General features: G+C 35.7%; 2 protein-coding genes across 7 annotated transcripts in view; one reads left to right on the top strand and one right to left on the bottom strand.

Annotated features, from left to right (window-relative positions):
* The window catches only part of LOC124540405 (transmembrane and coiled-coil domains protein 2), a 67,160-nt gene extending 55,923 nt beyond the window's left edge, over positions 1-11,237 (top strand). For all 6 annotated transcript variants that reach the window (XM_047117924.1, XM_047117921.1, XM_047117919.1 and 3 more), the window contains 2 exons: positions 6,985-7,119; positions 9,163-11,237. In XM_047117924.1, the coding sequence (XP_046973880.1) occupies positions 6,985-7,119; positions 9,163-9,190 (163 nt within the window). In that variant the 3' untranslated portion in view covers positions 9,191-11,237. The remainder of the gene's footprint in view (positions 1-6,984; positions 7,120-9,162) is intronic.
* A 545-nt stretch (positions 11,238-11,782) lies between these two features.
* LOC124540403 (plastin-2) overlaps positions 11,783-21,244 on the bottom strand; it is a 59,931-nt gene continuing 50,469 nt past the window's right edge. The window contains exons 8-15 of the mRNA XM_047117917.1: positions 20,949-21,143; positions 20,016-20,229; positions 19,284-19,414; positions 18,588-18,735; positions 17,677-17,828; positions 17,059-17,160; positions 15,641-15,810; positions 11,783-12,055 (exon numbers count right to left, since the gene is read on the bottom strand). Of these exons, the coding sequence (XP_046973873.1) occupies positions 11,842-12,055; positions 15,641-15,810; positions 17,059-17,160; positions 17,677-17,828; positions 18,588-18,735; positions 19,284-19,414; positions 20,016-20,229; positions 20,949-21,143 (1,326 nt within the window). The 3' untranslated portion in view covers positions 11,783-11,841. The remainder of the gene's footprint in view (positions 12,056-15,640; positions 15,811-17,058; positions 17,161-17,676; positions 17,829-18,587; positions 18,736-19,283; positions 19,415-20,015; positions 20,230-20,948; positions 21,144-21,244) is intronic.

Raw genomic sequence — 21,244 nt, 5'->3', positions numbered from 1 at the left:
ACATTCAAAACCATCACACATGAGTACCACTGATTCTTCGATCTCATGCGCCACAATACATTCAAAACCATCACACATGAGTACCACTGATTCTTCGATCTCATGCGCCACAATACATTCAAAACCATCACACATGAGTACCACTGATTCTTCGATCTCATGCGCCACAATACATTCAAAACCATCACACATGAGTACCACTGATTCTTCGATCTCATGCGCCACAATACATTCAAAACCATCACACATGAGTACCACTGATTCTTCAATCTCATGCGCCACAATACATTCAAAACCATCACACATGAGTACCACTGATTCTTCAATCTCATGCGCCACAATACATTCAAAACCATCACACATGAGTACTGATTCTTCAATCTCATGCGCCACAATACATTCAAAACCATCACACATGAGTACCACTGATTCTTCAATCTCATGCGCCACAATACATTCAAAACCATCACACATGAGTACCACTGATTCTTCAATCTCATGCGCCACAATACATTCAAAACCATCACACATGAGTACCACTGATTCTTCGATCTCATGCGCCACAATACATTCAAAACCATCACACATGAGTACCACTGATTCTTCAATCTCATGCGCCACAATACATTCAAAACCATCACACATGAGTACCACTGATTCTTCAATCTCATGCGCCACAATACATTCAAAACCATCACACATGAGTACTGATTCTTCAATCTCATGCGCCACAATACATTCAAAACCATCACACATGAGTACCACTGATTCTTCAATCTCATGCGCCACAATACATTCAAAACCATCACACATGAGTACCACTGATTCTTCAATCTCATGCGCCACAATACATTCAAAACCATCACACATGAGTACCACTGATTCTTCAATCTCATGCGCCACAATACATTCAAAACCATCACACATGAGTACTGATTCTTTAATCTCATGCGCCACAATACATTCAAAACCATCACACATGAGTACCACTGATTCTTCAATCTCATGCGCCACAATACATTCAAAACCATCACACATGAGTACCACTGATTCTTCAATCTCATGCGCCACAATACATTCAAAACCATCACACATGAGTACTGATTCTTCAATCTCATGCGCCACAATACATTCAAAACCATCACACATGAGTACCACTGATTCTTCGATCTCATGCGCCACAATACATTCAAAACCATCACACATGAGTACTGATTCTTCAATCTCATGCGCCACAATACATTCAAAACCATCACACATGAGTACTGATTCTTCAATCTCATGCGCCACAATACATTCAAAACCATCACACATGAGTACCACTGATTCTTCGATCTCATGCGCCACAATACATTCAAAACCATCACACATGAGTACCACTGATTCTTCGATCTCATGCGCCACAATACATTCAAAACCATCACACATGAGTACCACTGATTCTTCGATCTCATGCGCCACAATACATTCAAAACCATCACACATGAGTACCACTGATTCTTCGATCTCATGCGCCACAATACATTCAAAACCATCACACATGAGTACCACTGATTCTTCGATCTCATGCGCCACAATACATTCAAAACCATCACACATGAGTACCACTGATTCTTCAATCTCATGCGCCACAATACATTCAAAACCATCACACATGAGTACTGATTCTTCAATCTCATGCGCCACAATACATTCAAAACCATCACACATGAGTACTGATTCTTCAATCTCATGCGCCACAATACATTCAAAACCATCACACATGAGTACCACTGATTCTTCGATCTCATGCGCCACAATACATTCAAAACCATCACACATGAGTACCACTGATTCTTCGATCTCATGCGCCACAATACATTCAAAACCATCACACATGAGTACCACTGATTCTTCGATCTCATGCGCCACAATACATTCAAAACCATCACACATGAGTACCACTGATTCTTCAATCTCATGCGCCACAATACATTCAAAACCATCACACATGAGTACCACTGATTCTTCAATCTCATGCGCCACAATACATTCAAAACCATCACACATGAGTACTGATTCTTCAATCTCATGCGCCACAATACATTCAAAACCATCACACATGAGTACTGATTCTTCAATCTCATGCGCCACAATACATTCAAAACCATCACACATGAGTACCACTGATTCTTCGATCTCATGCGCCACAATACATTCAAAACCATCACACATGAGTACCACTGATTCTTCAATCTCATGCGCCACAATACATTCAAAACCATCACACATGAGTACCACTGATTCTTCGATCTCATGCGCCACAATACATTCAAAACCATCACACATGAGTACCACTGATTCTTCAATCTCATGCGCCACAATACATTCAAAACCATCACACATGAGTACCACTGATTCTTCAATCTCATGCGCCACAATACATTCAAAACCATCACACATGAGTACTGATTCTTCGATCTCATGCGCCACAATACATTCAAAACCATCACACATGAGTACCACTGATTCTTCGATCTCATGCGCCACAATACATTCAAAACCATCACACATGAGTACTGATTCTTCAATCTCATGCGCCACAATACATTCAAAACCATCACACATGAGTACCACTGATTCTTCAATCTCATGCGCCACAATACATTCAAAACCATCACACATGAGTACCACTGATTCTTCGATCTCATGCGCCACAATACATTCAAAACCATCACACATGAGTACCACTGATTCTTCGATCTCATGCGCCACAATACATTCAAAACCATCACACATGAGTACCACTGATTCTTCAATCTCATGCGCCACAATACATTCAAAACCATCACACATGAGTACCACTGATTCTTCAATCTCATGCGCCACAATACATTCAAAACCATCACACATGAGTACCACTGATTCTTCAATCTCATGCGCCACAATACATTCAAAACCATCACACATGAGTACTGATTCTTCAATCTCATGCGCCACAATACATTCAAAACCATCACACATGAGTACTGATTCTTCAATCTCATGCGCCACAATACATTCAAAACCATCACACATGAGTACTGATTCTTCAATCTCATGCGCCACAATACATTCAAAACCATCACACATGAGTACCACTGATTCTTCGATCTCATGCGCCACAATACATTCAAAACCATCACACATGAGTACCACTGATTCTTCAATCTCATGCGCCACAATACATTCAAAACCATCACACATGAGTACTGATTCTTCAATCTCATGCGCCACAATACATTCAAAACCATCACACATGAGTACTGATTCTTCAATCTCATGCGCCACAATACATTCAAAACCATCACACATGAGTACTGATTCTTCAATCTCATGCGCCACAATACATTCAAAACCATCACACATGAGTACTGATTCTTCAATCTCATGCGCCACAATACATTCAAAACCATCACACATGAGTACTGATTCTTCGATCTCATGCGCCACAATACATTCAAAACCATCACACATGAGTACTGATTCTTCAATCTCATGCGCCACAATACATTCAAAACCATCACACATGAGTACTGATTCTTCAATCTCATGCGCCACAATACATTCAAAACCATCACACATGAGTACCACTGATTCTTCAATCTCATGCGCCACAATACATTCAAAACCATCACACATGAGTACCACTGATTCTTCAATCTCATGCGCCACAATACATTCAAAACCATCACACATGAGTACTGATTCTTCAATCTCATGCGCCACAATACATTCAAAACCATCACACATGAGTACCACTGATTCTTCAATCTCATGCGCCACAATACATTCAAAACCATCACACATGAGTACTGAATCTTCAATCTCATGCGCCACAATACATTCAAAACCATCACACATGAGTACTGATTCTTCAATCTCATGCGCCACAATACATTCAAAACCATCACACATGAGTACTGATTCTTCAATCTCATGCGCCACAATACATTCAAAACCATCACACATGAGTACTGATTCTTCAATCTCATGCGCCACAATACATTCAAAACCATCACACATGAGTACCACTGATTCTTCAATCTCATGCGCCACAATACATTCAAAACCATCACACATGAGTACTGATTCTTCAATCTCATGCGCCACAATACATTCAAAACCATCACACATGAGTACCACTGATTCTTCAATCTCATGCGCCACAATACATTCAAAACCATCACACATGAGTACTGATTCTTCAATCTCATGCGCCACAATACATTCAAAACCATCACACATGAGTACCACTGATTCTTCGATCTCATGCGCCACAATACATTCAAAACCATCACACATGAGTACCACTGATTCTTCAATCTCATGCGCCACAATACATTCAAAACCATCACACATGAGTACTGATTCTTCAATCTCATGCGCCACAATACATTCAAAACCATCACACATGAGTACTGATTCTTCAATCTCATGCGCCACAATACATTCAAAACCATCACACATGAGTACCACTTATTCTTCGATCTCATGCGCCACAATACATTCAAAACCATCACACATGAGTACCACTGATTCTTCGATCTCATGCGCCACAATACATTCAAAACCATCACACATGAGTACTGATTCTTCAATCTCATGCGCCACAATACATTCAAAACCATCACACATGAGTACCACTGATTCTTCGATCTCATGCGCCACAATACATTCAAAACCATCACACATGAGTACTGATTCTTCAATCTCATGCGCCACAATACATTCAAAACCATCACACATGAGTACCACTGATTCTTCAATCTCATGCGCCACAATACATTCAAAACCATCACACATGAGTACCACTGATTCTTCAATCTCATGCGCCACAATACATTCAAAACCATCACACATGAGTACTGATTCTTCAATCTCATGCGCCACAATACATTCAAAACCATCACACATGAGTACCACTGATTCTTCAATCTCATGCGCCACAATACATTCAAAACCATCACACATGAGTACTGATTCTTCAATCTCATGCGCCACAATACATTCAAAACCATCACACATGAGTACCACTGATTCTTCAATCTCATGCGCCACAATACATTCAAAACCATCACACATGAGTACCACTGATTCTTCAATCTCATGCGCCACAATACATTCAAAACCATCACACATGAGTACCACTGATTCTTCGATCTCATGCGCCACAATACATTCAAAACCATCACACATGAGTACCACTGATTCTTCAATCTCATGCGCCACAATACATTCAAAACCATCACACATGAGTACCACTGATTCTTCAATCTCATGCGCCACAATACATTCAAAACCATCACACATGAGTACTGATTCTTCAATCTCATGCGCCACAATACATTCAAAACCATCACACATGAGTACTGATTCTTCAATCTCATGCGCCACAATACATTCAAAACCATCACACATGAGTACCACTGATTCTTCAATCTCATGCGCCACAATACATTCAAAACCATCACACATGAGTACCACTGATTCTTCGATCTCATGCGCCACAATACATTCAAAACCATCACACATGAGTACTGATTCTTCAATCTCATGCGCCACAATACATTCAAAACCATCACACATGAGTACTGATTCTTCAATCTCATGCGCCACAATACATTCAAAACCATCACACATGAGTACCACTGATTCTTCGATCTCATGCGCCACAATACATTCAAAACCATCACACATGAGTACCACTGATTCTTCGATCTCATGCGCCACAATACATTCAAAACCATCACACATGAGTACCACTGATTCTTCGATCTCATGCGCCACAATACATTCAAAACCATCACACATGAGTACCACTGATTCTTCGATCTCATGCGCCACAATACATTCAAAACCATCACACATGAGTACCACTGATTCTTCGATCTCATGCGCCACAATACATTCAAAACCATCACACATGAGTACCACTGATTCTTCGATCTCATGCGCCACAATACATTCAAAACCATCACACATGAGTACTGATTCTTCAATCTCATGCGCCACAATACATTCAAAACCATCACACATGAGTACTGATTCTTCAATCTCATGCGCCACAATACATTCAAAACCATCACACATGAGTACCACTGATTCTTCGATCTCATGCGCCACAATACATTCAAAACCATCACACATGAGTACCACTGATTCTTCAATCTCATGCGCCACAATACATTCAAAACCATCACACATGAGTACTGATTCTTCAATCTCATGCGCCACAATACATTCAAAACCATCACACATGAGTACTGATTCTTCAATCTCATGCGCCACAATACATTCAAAACCATCACACATGAGTACCACTGATTCTTCGATCTCATGCGCCACAATACATTCAAAACCATCACACATGAGTACCACTGATTCTTCGATCTCATGCGCCACAATACATTCAAAACCATCACACATGAGTACCACTGATTCTTCGATCTCATGCGCCACAATACATTCAAAACCATCACACATGAGTACTGATTCTTCAATCTCATGCGCCACAATACATTCAAAACCATCACACATGAGTACCACTGATTCTTCGATCTCATGCGCCACAATACATTCAAAACCATCACACATGAGTACCACTGATTCTTCGATCTCATGCGCCACAATACATTCAAAACCATCACACATGAGTACCACTGATTCTTCAATCTCGTGCAGTGCTTGGCAGTTAAGCAAAATTTGAACAAGTGAGGAAATCTTTAACCTCTCTTGGATAAAATTCTGCCACACTGCCAAGGCTATAATGAGCTAATAAGCTACGAGCTTCCTTTAAGGAGCAAAGGACAGAAGGGTATGATCCTCTACCGATTGTTACTTCACTTACTCCTTTATTTAGGCAATGATTAACTTTTAGGTAATTAAAACAATTTTGACATGTTATGACAGATTGGAATTTTTAATCGAAATAGTGTTATATAAAAATAATCTAATATATTTCAGGGTGCGAGTCCTTACTACGAGTTTAGCCGTAATGGTCGGTGTTATGGTCTTGAAGCAGTGGCCCGAAGTCACCCAGCTATCAGAGCACCTGGTCCGACGCCTCAAGGAGTACCTACTAGACAAGCACCACGACAGGTAATGCACACCATAACTAACGTTACGCTTAGGGGAAAGAAATTGTTTGTTTGGACAGTAATAGTACGAGGTTTAGTTTAGCCCTTGCGTTCTGGCAACTATTGTGTTTCGTTCGGGCGATGATATGTGTTGGCAACACTGGTTATTTTACTATGTTACGGTGGATATGGTTAATGATACATTTGCTTTTTAATCCGACTGGGTTTGGACTGGAAATGACGTAAAGTTGCCATCAAACTAAATTCGAAAGTTCTTTAAGAGATAAATATTTGGGATTATTTACGTAGCTGTGTTTTGTTATATATTTGTACTGTATCTGTATTTTATTATTGCCTGGTAATCTGTTATATTTTTATTTTTTTATATTGATCTTTTATTTGGGAATAAATGATCCATAAAAGAGATCTATAAAAAGCAAGCAACTTTATACTCTTATCCAGTGCAGACCCAATGATCTCAAAATGAAGGCAGTATTTTCATGCAATATTGACAAAAGTAATTTAATTAGTAGAAAAAATAGTAATCATCATTCTGTATATACCCACTGCTGGGAGTAGAGGCGCCGTTTTCGTTACGCTAACTTCAATAGATCAATGATTTTCATGTCCAATAATTTCCAGCTTTACCAAAAAACGGTTGCTGGTTACCCAAAAATAGCATTAAACTTAATTCAATTATTATTATCTAAGACATTATAGTCCAAGTCTTCTAAATAAATAGACTCCATTTTTATTTTAATATACATTTAATGATTATTCGAGTTTTGCTAGAAATAAATAAAAAAAATTACATTAATCCCATAAAATTTCGGACCAAAATAATTGATTATTCATGAAGATATTGCCTTCATTTCGCTATGTCATGCTTATAAAGAAATATTATTAGGGCGTTAAAAAATGTTTGCATTAAAATAATTACTACTGCTCAATGTTTCATTTCACCCCAAGTCACCCCTAATATAATTATTAAAATGGTATGTATACCTACTAACATGTATTATTGCAATAAACGTTGGATGGTATTCAAAGTTAAAATTTAGTCGTCCGGTTTATATAAAAAAATAACTGTCTTTATTAACGCTTATTAATAGTCATTAAGCAAGTTATTGATGTTTCTTATAAACTTCGAAGCAGGTTTCAGATTTCAAATTAACTCAAATGAAATAAAACCTTATGATACAGTTGGAGTTGTGTATTCTTTGCATTATTGCTATTTTTAAATTTCATTATTTAAAAAAAGAATTATTTGTCACAAAGATTCAATTTTTTTTAATGAATATAAAAACTCTTTGAATACCATCCGTTCGATAAATAACTTATATTTTAACGTTAAATTAATAAAAATAAGTATATGTATATGAAACACGCTTTGTTATGTACAATTATAATGTACAATGTATGTATAGCTATCATATCAAGTGGAATATGTAATTTATTATGTAAAGAGAATTATTATTATGTAATTAAAAGTAACTCATCATCGATTTATGTTGTTAATATTTTGTGAACGGACGCAATTGCAATAACAATATTTATTATTTATATTCATTTTTTAAAACGTTCGAAATTCATTCTGGTTATGGCAACATTATTTTCAATCTGTTTTTAGCTTTAAGTTGCTTTTTTATCATATATGTATATGTATTTATATTTATCTATTTAATGTCATTCAAACCACCCTATTTTGACTTAAATCTAAAATGATTCGAGAAATAACATATTATGTTGAATTTATTACCATTTGAAAAATATTTAATCGCTTTCTATGCGATGCTGGGAGACTGGAGTAAAAGTTCGCTTCCGAGCAACTTCTTAGAAACCAAAAGTATTATAGTAAATAAGACCTACTCGAAAAAAATATATTTACTAAATCCTTTTTTGATCTACTACATCTCAATCTAAAGATATATCTCGTTTTTGAATAAAATTATCCTAAAACTTTTGATCTATGTATATCTGACACTAAATTTTACAATACTTCTGAGTGATTTCAAAATTGTTTTTTTTTATGTTATATTTTAATTTTTTCCTTTTTTTAATTCAGGTATGAATGCAAGTCATTGTGTGGTTGATAATGTATCGGCGTTTTTTCGGAGTTTCGGTGATATTGCAATTTTGTCCTGATTCGTTAAGTAAAGTATAAAGGTATCGATTACGGAACTAAATGTTTTAAATATATATTAACCTTTTACGTGGGACAAGATAAATAAGTATTGTTGAACGTATATGTGATTATATCGGAGTTGAAATTATTAAAATATACTCCTTTACAAACGCAACATACTTTTTTTTTTATTTTATTTAAGATATATGTGATGAAAATAAATATACTGACTGTGATTTTATTTTTAATTATAATGTATTATGTTTTATAATGTCTCTGTAATACAATAGTATTTTCGTTAGAATAATAAAAACATAAAAATATTCTTATTTATCTTGTTTCATAGATGAGTTTTTACAATTATGAAGTTGCCTTACAGACATGTTTTATGATGGATGGAAAAATAACGGTCTAGACTTAGTTATATTATTAAATAATCTAATAATATCTTTCATATAAAGTTTTATGAATCATTGTACCCCTTGTACCTATTATTAGTTTAAACAATGTTGCAAATGCAATAATTAAAAATTTATGAACAATGTTTAGGACGGGCTGGATCCCCAAAATAACTAGTGATTTATTTTAATGTGGATTTTCAGTTCTTCGGTAAATTGATGAAATAAATGATCGCACATTTAGAATTTGAAATGTTTCAAACTTTTTTTCTTTTTTAATTTCGTTGGCGCTCTGCCTAACGTTTATAAAAAAATGTGTAATGTCTGTTTCGTTCTAAAAGTGCGACATATCCTATCAGTAGTTAAAAGATGTCCGACTTTTAAAATTAGCGAAATTTTTAATAACGATTCTTACTCATAGATGTTTAGCTTTTTTTATTAAAAAAAAAACGTACCTCTATGTAAAGGCTGATCGAAATGTTAGTTAAAATAAACTCGAATCGATTTAAAATAGCGAAATGTGACAAGTAAATAAGGTGATGGAGTTTCTTTTATTTGCAATTATGTAATTTTTGTATTATATAATGTAATTGTTGCTCGGTTGCCATTGCGTTAGAGTTGTAGCTGTTTATAATTATTGTAAAAAATATTTTTTCAATGAAAAATAGTTTTAGTAAAGCGAGTGAATTGGTAATGAAATGAATATTTATTTAATTTAAAATTCAATAATTGTATTTGTAATAGGTAAATTAGAATTTTGAATATTCGGTCCTTTATAGAATGGGAATTACTTAATTTAAATTGTTAAATTATAAATTGGTATTGTTCCTTTTCATATGATGATTTAAGTTGTGTTTGTATCAACTGCTTTTATTGATGTTAAGAATCAGTGAAAATTCTAGTGATGTTACGGCGTTGAGAAACGATTTTAATGAGTGACGAGTTTAATGATTTCACATATTTTGTTATTGCAACATTCGCCCCTGTGCTTCGTCGAAAATAAATAAATAATTAAATTTTGATCGTTTTATAGTGAGATTTTTCGTACATAATATTTTTATACGTTAATAAAATGTATAGTTTAGCAAAATACGCTATGAAATCATTACTCTAGCTTTGATATTCAAACTACTATTTAGAAAAATCTTTTCTAATTATATTGATATTTGTAAACATTCCAAATTAATTACTGATCGAATAGTTTAATCGGATTAACCTAAATTATTCTAGAACTAGACTTAATACCCGGTTTTTATCCTACACCTTCTTAATGTAAAAATACTATCTCTGATTTTGTTAATCTGTATATTATGTAAATATGTTTTTTTTACTCTGTGCTGTAGTCATTTCGTCTCTACTTTTATTTCCTGTTCGATGCTGTAAACGATAGGCAAGTTCGTGTATCGTATTGTCAATGCTGTAAAAATGTTTTGTATAGAAAGCAATATGTAAAATGTGTGTATTTTATTTTTCACGGAGATTTTTGTTGCGAATGTACCATTTCATTATTCCAAGTGTTTCTTTTGTTATCAATATTGATTTAGTATTGATATGTAAACAATTTCATTTTCTTTGCCGGCTACGGATTGAATTAAATCATCACAATTTTATTCAAAACTGTCTTTTATTTACATCTACTTTAAAATTATGTCATTTTCAGGCTCGACTTTACGAAACCCTTACGAATTGTTTAATAAAGCTTTACAAAAATAAATAACCGTTTATTTAATAAGTAATATATCTAGTTTAATAAACACACAAACTAACTTCGAGATGACGGATAACTTGTATTTAATTAAGAAATAACTTTCAGAATAAGAAATGACCTGAAATGACAATATGCTTTTGACAAAACTTTCTATTAAAGAAACCACTTAAGAATTATATATAAAAGGTAATAAGGCTGTCAGTAAAACGAATGCTATAAGAATGACTGAATTATGACGTAATGATAACGTAAGAGCATTCTGTGATATTAAGAAAAGCTTCTCATTCCTAAGTCAAAATAAAAATAAAAGAATATTATTAAAACTTTTATTCATGTAAAACATATAAATAACTTTTTTTAAATGCAGTTAATGCATTTCGATGACTTCAGTTTAGTAGCATCCATGTACATAAACTTTATATCTCTAATTCATAATATTGTCAATAAATAATCGTAAAAAAATAAACTATGTATTCTTCGATTCTCGTTAATTGCGTATAAAATTTCGTTTTTCTATTCCTCCTTGGCGGAGGTAACAGAAATGGATCGAGGTAATGGCGACAAATTTTCCGGTTTCGGTGGTAACGTCGGCTTTTCGACAATTTGAACTCTCAATCCCGAGTCATCAGTGTCTTCAGCGTGGTCGACAACTTCGACGGGCTCCAAATTATTATCTAGAAATGTTCCTTGCTCTAATTCACTGTTTTCAACAACTTGTACGCCGGACCTTTAATAAAGAAATATATTCATTTATTTTGAGACAAAACATATTTGCTAAGGAAATATAAATTTCAAAATAGAGATGGCGTGTGTGCGCGCGCATAGTACACACACACGTATAAATGGGATATCCTTCTGTTCTATTTAAACCATTACCAGACTACAGGTCATTTGTAGAATCCATAAGGCGAGAATATCTCAATAAATAAATTAGCAGTGAACGCACTAGATTATTCCCTGGGAGTTTTATCTTCGTGTCTAAAGTGACGACTTTCCATTTTTTCCGCGTACATACCTCAAAGCACTTCTCACTTGGTTTGACCATTCTCAAAACTGGATTTCCTGTTACTTCTACTTGAAAAAATCTCTCGAGTACACCATTCATTAATGAACATATATTATATAATAAACTCATACTGTGCCAATATATGTTGACTGGACTGGAGGTCTTGTAGTACCAACATTGATATTATTTAACACCTTTGTCTTAATTAAACAGGAAGAGCAGAAAGCAACCTCACACCAACAAAGGAACAAGAAAACACAAAGCCCCAAAAACCCGACACAGAGTATTATTGATTCAGATATATAGTTTTGAAGAGAGAAAGTGCACAATAGTGGCATTAAAGGAGTGGTGAAATGAAAAAAATATATTCAATTCCGATTTTATTTATTTATATGCTTACATATTATTTTAAACATTAATGACAGCTAGCATATCGCTATATATGTATAGAGTAAAGGGTAAAATAGCTTTAACTATTATTTTGATTCATATATCTATGCTATTACGAAATTATACTTCAGTTAGCATTCACTATCAATCGATCACTTAAAATTATCTAAAATCGAATAAAAAATACTTAATAACATAAAATGTCTAACAAAATAAAAATTTACATTAAAAAAATCAAAATATGGTATAAAATAAATCGTTGTATTCCGTGGGAATGTCACATCAATAAATCTATACGAAAATATTCCAAAATAATATAATTATTTGTATAATAAAAATATACAATTTAAAGATTATTTTTAAAAATTATATAAATAAATGCCAATCGGGAATAAAAGTCGGAATGTAGTATCATTGAAATTTGTTAAAATTGTTAGATGAAAATCGCTTAATCCGAATTATTTTACCGGTTAAATCTTGTAGCGTATTTATTATACGAAATTGTATAGCAAGTTAAAAGACATTATCAAATATTGACTCATTATTTATTTAAAATACGTTTGGTCGTATTGTATAAACTTAGCTAGTTAACTAGCGCTCTTAGGCCAGCCTATTATAGCGATAGGCGTCTTCGCCAATTAATGACATTTAAGTACCAATATTAGGAATTGAATTACTTAAAACGCGAGAGTCAAATGGACATCACGCGTCAGCGTCAGAGCCGCATGTGTCGTTTAAAAACCTTACCATCATAATTTGAATTCGTTGTAAAAATGTATAAAATCATTGACACGTTTTAATACTAAGTACTATAATAAGCCTTCATGATTTTTATATGAAATATATTAGGATTCTTGTTAATCTTCAAGACTCGTTCGTCTCAAATAAGTTATACTTAATTATATGCATGTTACGTACACAATTATTACAATCTTAACATTAACTAAGACTTAGTGGCGTAGCTTAGCGTTCTCGTTAGCTTTCTCTTGGATGGTCACAGGGCTTATTTATTCCTGAGTAATTCGTAGTCACCTGGATTTTCTGGAGGGACACAACACTTGCCCTTGTCTAGCTACGCCCAAGTCTAAGATTACTACCTCCCGCCAGGCTAGCGACATTAAATCGGACATCACAACACAAACAATTCCATCACCGGACGACAGTATAAAGCCAGGAGACCAGCCGAAAGGGAAATGGCCAGTTTACACAGAGTAAAAACTGCGGTGAGATTAATGTGCAAATATTGTGATTAAAAGCGTGTAAAGCCTTCCGGGTGACTGCTGCTTTATATACTGTGACCGTCACCTGCTTACATTCTATACATACTCGTATATAAAGGTACTCGGAACATCGGAATGTACGACAGTCTCTAAGTGGACCTTACTTTAGGTCATGATCTCTTGTTATGTCTTTCAGTTAGTGAATACACAGCTTATTCTTACGTTGTACGTGTTAGGTGGGTTCAAAATATCGAGTCGAAATGACTCTTGGCCTTAAATTTGTTTCCCATTTTAAATACATCCCAAGCTTATACCCATCGTCGTTTTTGATAAGACTTGTAAATCAAGATTTATTTTCTTATCCAGAGAATTATTTAAAAAATTGATAAATGGTCTGATATGCTTATTTACAAGACTAATCAAAATGTATAATATAACAATGAATGATCAACCATCGTTTGTTTATTGTCCGTTTCATATGTTTCTAGTACTGCGTGTACGGATAGGTAATGTATATGTTTAAATAAATATATGAAGTTATCGTTCAAACGGAATGATCAGACATGTTTCGAATAAATTTAACACAGGAATGAATAATTATATATAATATATGGCTTCCACGATCACATTAAACATGCCCAAGTTTGAATCTCGTAGATACCGTCGCGTCATTTATTCGTAAATTATTCAAATTGATATACGATTACGAGACCGGGAGCTTTCAGATTAACTTAAGTCGCGATCTCACGTACCGGAGACGAGAAATAAAATCAATAATGAATCAATATATATGTCGGAGACGGTCATGAATTCCTTAGCGTAACGAAGCGCGGCACGATTCCCGCGAGGCGGCAGCACTGTCGTGACGTCACGACGCGACTAACTTCGTGTTACGACGGAGCCTGCCCGGTAGAGGTGCTCAGAGACGACTCACTTACGATTCCGCTCTCGTGAAGATCAGTACCTCCATCCTAGGAACTGTCATTCGCTTCGTTGCCAAGTGTGATACAGTGTGATACTGAATTAGTGTATTAAGTACTTTAAACGTAGAATAAACGTGTTCCTATATACGCGGTTTCCTCTTTGCTCGATCATAGTAATACGCCCCTATGATGTCTGTCGATCGTACTGATGTCGCTGTCGATCCAACAACAGCAGCCTGTAAATTCCCACTGCTGGGCTAAAGGCCTCCTCTCCCTTTGAGGAGAAGGTATGGAACATATTCCACCACGCTGTTCCAATGCGGGTTGGTGGAATACACATGTGGCAGAATTTCTATGAAATTTGTCACATGCAGGTTTCCTCACGATGTTTTCCTTCACCGCTGAGCACGAGATGAATTATAAAGACAAATTAAGCACATGAATCAGCGGTGCTCGCCTGGGTTTGAACCCGCAATCATCGGTTAAGATGCACGCGTTCTAACCACTGGGCCATCTCTGCTGTCGATCCGACATATATTTAAATAATGATTGACATCCGAACTCCCAAACTACACGACCCGACGGTATCTACGAGAAGTTTCGATGCGTATGACTGTCGGCGGGCGGGCTTACGGCAGCACGGGCGCGTCTATGGTGGGGATGTAGCCGACATATATTTAAATAATGATTGACATCCGAACTCCCAAACTACACGACCCGACGGTATCTACGAGATGTTTCGATATATATGGCTGGCGGCATGGCGGGCTTACGGCAGCACGGGTGCGTCCATGGCGGGGATGTAGTCGAGCGCCATGAGGCAGGCGAACACAGTCATGATCATCTTGGGCTTCCGCTCCGTTATGTCTTCGGGCAGCGCGTACACACGCGCACCACAGCGACGCGCCATCGAAATCGCGTACTTTGCATTCGCCAACTTATCCTGTAAACACGTGACGACTTTAAAACACAAATATATAAATTAACATTCAATCAAGCCGTATCAGTAATAAACATTACAACAAACATTAATTAATTAGATGTAAAATCCATAACAACACAATATAACTAAATATACATGGTAAACGAACATGTTGTCTACGTCCGGCGGTTTTAATAGGTCAGCGTACTTTTCAATTACACTGATATCGGACGAAGGTTATCGTGGCTCCAATTATTGCAATGATAATGTTAATCTGTATGTAAGTTATTATCATAGTACAGTTTAAATATAACATACATTTATTAATTTACTTGGTGGTAGGGCTTTGTGCAAGCTCGCCTGGGTAGGTACCACCCACTCATCAGTTATTCTACCGCCAAATAACAGTACTCAGTATTGTTGTGTTCCGGTTTGAAGTGAGTGAGCCAGTGTAACAGGCACAAGGGTCATAACAACTTAGTTCCCAAGGTTGATGGCACATTGACGATGTAAGGAACAGTTAATATTTCTTACAGTGTCATTGTCTATGGGTGATGGTGACCACTTACCATCAGGTGGCCCATCTGCTCGTCCACCAACCTATACCATAAAAAAAAAAACATCCGACACGGAGCTCTATATCACTGAAGTACTTTGCCTCTTGATATAAACTTCAAAAGAAATCTTTATCGAGACCGTACATCCCATTCAAACAAGATGCTTATAAATAATATGAAACGTCAATTTACATGACTGCGCATCTCGTAAAAGCACTACTTGAGTCATTTACGAATACATTGAAATATGATAATTATAATAAATATGAGACAACATCACATACATTACTCTGATCCCAATGTAAGCTTAAGCACTTGTGTTATGGAAAATCAGAAGTAACGATGGTACCACAAACACCCAGACCCAAGACAACATAGAAAACTAATAATAATCTACATCGACTCAGCCGGGAATCGAACCCAGTGGCAGTGGCGTACCCATGAAAACCGGTGTACAAACCACTCGACCACGGAGGTCGTCAAATCATATATACCTCTACACATTATATAGTTCAATTTAAATGTATTATATAATTGGAACATTGGAGCGTGGTGGAATATGTTCCAAACCCTCTTCTTGATGGAAGAGGAGGCCTTATCCCAACAGTGGGAAATTCACAGGCTGTATTTACTATATTATGATGGTTAAGTCCTCAAGTCAACTTTCAACAGTTTAATATAATTCACAAGCTATGTATATTCAATATATTACCTCTTCAGTACCACCGTGGAGTACCAGGTCATAATTGATGGCACCAGGTTTGATGGCATCTATCAAGTCCAGCACTACCTTGCCATCTGCTAAAACTTCATCCTGAAATATTTTAAAGGTATTGTCAAATTATATATCTTTCTACAAACGAGTCCATCGATTATAACACATTTCTATGCCAATATATACTGCCAGACATTTTTTAATCATATCATAATAAGATTACTTTGAGAAATGTGCCTATGACAATTCTATTCAATAAAACTCACAAAGAAATATTCTGTCACCAAAAAAATAATTAATTTTGCATTGTTATGGTAAAATATAAGTGCATCTTAACCGATGATTGCGGGTTCAAACCCAGGCAAGCACCGCTGATTCATGTGCTTAATTTGTCTTTATAATTCAACTCGTGCTCAGCGGTGAAGGAAAACATCGTGAGGAAACCTGCATGTGACAAATTTCATAGAAATCCTGCCACATGTGTATTCCACCAACCCGCATTGGAACAGCGTGGAATATGTTCCAAATTTTCTCCTCAAAGGGGGAGGAGGCCTTTAGCCCAGCAGTGGGAATTTACAGGCTGTTGTTGTTGATGTATGGTAAATTGTAGGTGACCTGGAAACTCTTGATGGAGGAAGTCTTCCCGGCGGAGCTGAGCTTGGTGTTGACCCACTGCACGATCTCGCGCTCGATGATGGGGTTGCCGGTGTTGGCGAGCCGCGTCAGCACTGACAGCGTGTACGCGCGCATCAGCTGCCAGATCAGCGCTGGAAATATACATTATTGCTGATCATACAACACATTATTTTTTATTTTTTTTATTTTATGGTATAGGTTGGCAGACGAGCATATGGGCCACGTGATGGTAAGTCACCATAACCCATAGACAATGACGCTGTAAGAAATATTAACTATTCCTTACATCGTCAATGTGCCACCAACCTTGGTAACTAAGATGTCATGTCCCTTGTGCCTGTAGTTACACTGGCTCACTCACCCTTCAAACCGGAACACAACAATACTGAGTACTGTTATTTGGCGGTAGAATAACTGATGAGTGGGTGGTACCTACCCAGACGGGCTTGCACAAAGCCCTACCACCAAGAACGTTTTTTATCTAAATAATATAAATATTTTATCTAATATAATAGACAACATCACATACATTACTCTGATCCCAATGTAAGTAGCTAGAGCACTTGTGTTATGGAAATCAGAAGTAACGAAGGTACCACAAACACCCAGACCCGAGACAACATAGAAAACTAATGATAATCTACATTGACTCGCCCGGGACCTCAGAGGCGTACCCATGAAAACCGATGTACACACCACTCAACCATGGAGGTCGTCAAATATATTTAAAACTAATACAATTACTATTGTAATTAATTGTAATATATTAAATAGTTTCTTCTCCAATAGGAGAACACAGTAGTGTATTACACAAAGTCATGATAATAATTTTTGAATAATTTAAATCTAGTTACAGTATCGGTGTAGAGGATATTTATATAGATATTTACCAAGGGTAAGTGTAGCGTTCCCCTCGTTGATGTCAGCTCCAGCGATGCCCACTAATGAGAAGCCAAGCTGTCTGCCGAGTTCCACTGCGTAGTTGCAGTTCTCAAGTCGCTCCATGAACTTGCGGAGTTTGGAGAATTGACGGTGTACCTGAAATGAGATTTATATCATTTAATTATACACCGATTTAGGGAGAATTGACGGTGGACCTGAAAGGAGATTTATATGATTTAATTATAAACAAATTAAGATTGAATGGTAGTTATTTTTGTCGTAATCTTGAGAAAGTTCTTCTGGGTAACCATGGATAGTATTTACAAACATTAATTAATTATGTTGTAATAAATAAAATAACTGACTGTCGTTGTGTTTCAATTTGATAGATGTGAAATTAATGAATCAGTTTAACTCCAGGTAACTATGGCATTATATTTTACGAAATAATTTGTATCAAAATAAATGGTAATTCTTAAAATGGCCAATGAAATATTTGTTTTCAAATCAAATTTAATAAAGACCAAATAAATATAATTATGAAATTGCAATTCATATTCATTGTATCACCAAAACTTCATATACGAATTTAAATTAATCTAAGGTCATTTAGAAATGTTTTGTTATTTATTTATTTAATATAAATATAGTATTTTATTCCCATTTTCCGTTTTGTTCCGTTTATATATACGAATGTTTCGAACCTTCTTCCAATTGACAATGCCGGGTTTAATGATGTCGTAGAGCTGGAAGATGACGAGACCGTCAGTGAGGTCGGAGTAGAGCCAGTTGACGTGCGGAGCCACGCCCATCGAATTCATCCAGTTACGGTACGCTGGAAACAAAAACACGTCAATGAGAATAGCTTATAAATTAAAAGAAACATTAAGAATACAAGATTAATTATAATAGGCTATTTGACTGGTTTTTAAAATCCATTTTATATGATTTAGTAGAGGTTAAGGAACCCAGTAGAAGTTGATTTTTTTAAATCTAGTATATATTTGCCGAATAATATCATATTAAAAATTCCATATTTAAATAACGTGCGAAAACGCTACTTGGACAATATGGCGCTGCAGTGGGGTCGGTGACGTCACTTTGCTGTATTTTAATCTGTGGTACATATAGTAGAAAAGCAAGGTTTACAAGAAAGTGACTTCATCATAAGCCCGGCCAATCAGGAGCGTTTTGTGTCACGTGACAAACTTTTGAAAAAATGCATTTTTATTTATTGATTTTTGAATAAATTAAGTATTATTTTCAACTTTCTTTAGTAAATAACCATTTTTAAACTCATAATCTACACTGATTACAATAATTTACAATTTATTTTTCGCATTGTCAAATAGCGACGTTACTTTTTTACGTAACCGACTTTTCCTTTATCTAGTAATGTATTATTAAAATATTTATTATTATTAAGTAATTCATACTCTTTTCTTCTCTAGTCTCATCGAGCTGATGGTAGGTGTCGTTGTCTGCGGCCTGTCTTTGCAGACCAGGGTGCTGGTTGAACAGATTGGCCACAAAGGCCAAGTTCAGCTTGTAGACTCCGCCCACCACATCAGCAGCTGTCACGAAAGCGCGACAGCGCAGTTTGGCAGCTTGCTGCAGCATCACCTCCGCACGACGGAGAAGATCCGTCTCCTGGAAAACCGATGATAAAAATTATATATTTTGAAATATATAATTTTCTTTGTTTATTTTTTTCTTTGTTTATGTTTTTTTTATATATCAATTTTTTCTTTATATGTGTGTATGTCAATAAATGTTTTTTCTTTCTTTCTTTCTTTCTAAATATAAACCATGATTAATGTTCAGATTTTTGGTTCGTTTTTTGCCCAGAGGATCGGAATTGCGATTCAACGGGGAAATGCTGCTAGCATTCTTGCCACCATTCCATGCGGTCAGGATTTATACAGTAACTAGTTTTAGTTCATATTTGTATATATATATATATTTAAGCATTTAATGTTGTTAATTCTTATGTTAATAAATTACTATTTTTGATTAATGTATAGTACTAAACAACTTAGATGCAAGATAGCATCGGCAAAATTCGTAAAACCGATCACGTCCGAATTAAGTACAATTTCCCAAATTATCAATATAACTTATAATATCATATGACCTAATATATTCGTCAATTTGACGCGTCGATTTACATGCACTTGCTTTTTCTGACGCGAGAATCTAGCGACAAATAGCATCGAATGGCGCGATCTAGAACTTCTTCTATTGGTTGTATAAATCAGCAGAAGGTTTTATTAAATTTGCCGATGCTACATCTAAGTTGTATCGTACTATATCTTTCTTAAACTTTTTTTTTTAAGTTAATAATTATGATGTCATAAACTACAACTGACCCGCAAAGCATCAAGTGTGACTCCAGCATCATCAGGTGCGATTTGTTTAAGCAGGTACGAGTATATCTCTGAGTCAGCGACGTCCTGTTGGAAGTTGGTACAGCGTCTCGTCACACCAGCGCTCTGCAATTGGTGGTTGACCCAGCGGAGAAGAATTGCTTCTGGTGACAGAGCGAGAAGATCTTCGATGCGTTCCTGAAACACAGTGTTGCCAATATAAATAAATATACCATAATTTTTTTTAAGTATGGAATAAGTTTAAACAGATTATTAAGATCTCTATATAATGTTTTGAT

This window comes from Vanessa cardui, chromosome 25 (assembly GCF_905220365.1).
Source record: "Vanessa cardui chromosome 25, ilVanCard2.1, whole genome shotgun sequence".
Lineage (NCBI taxonomy): Eukaryota > Metazoa > Arthropoda > Insecta > Lepidoptera > Nymphalidae > Vanessa > Vanessa cardui.
Note: the sequence above shows the minus strand (reverse complement) of the source record. Positions and strands in the feature narration are given on the sequence as shown.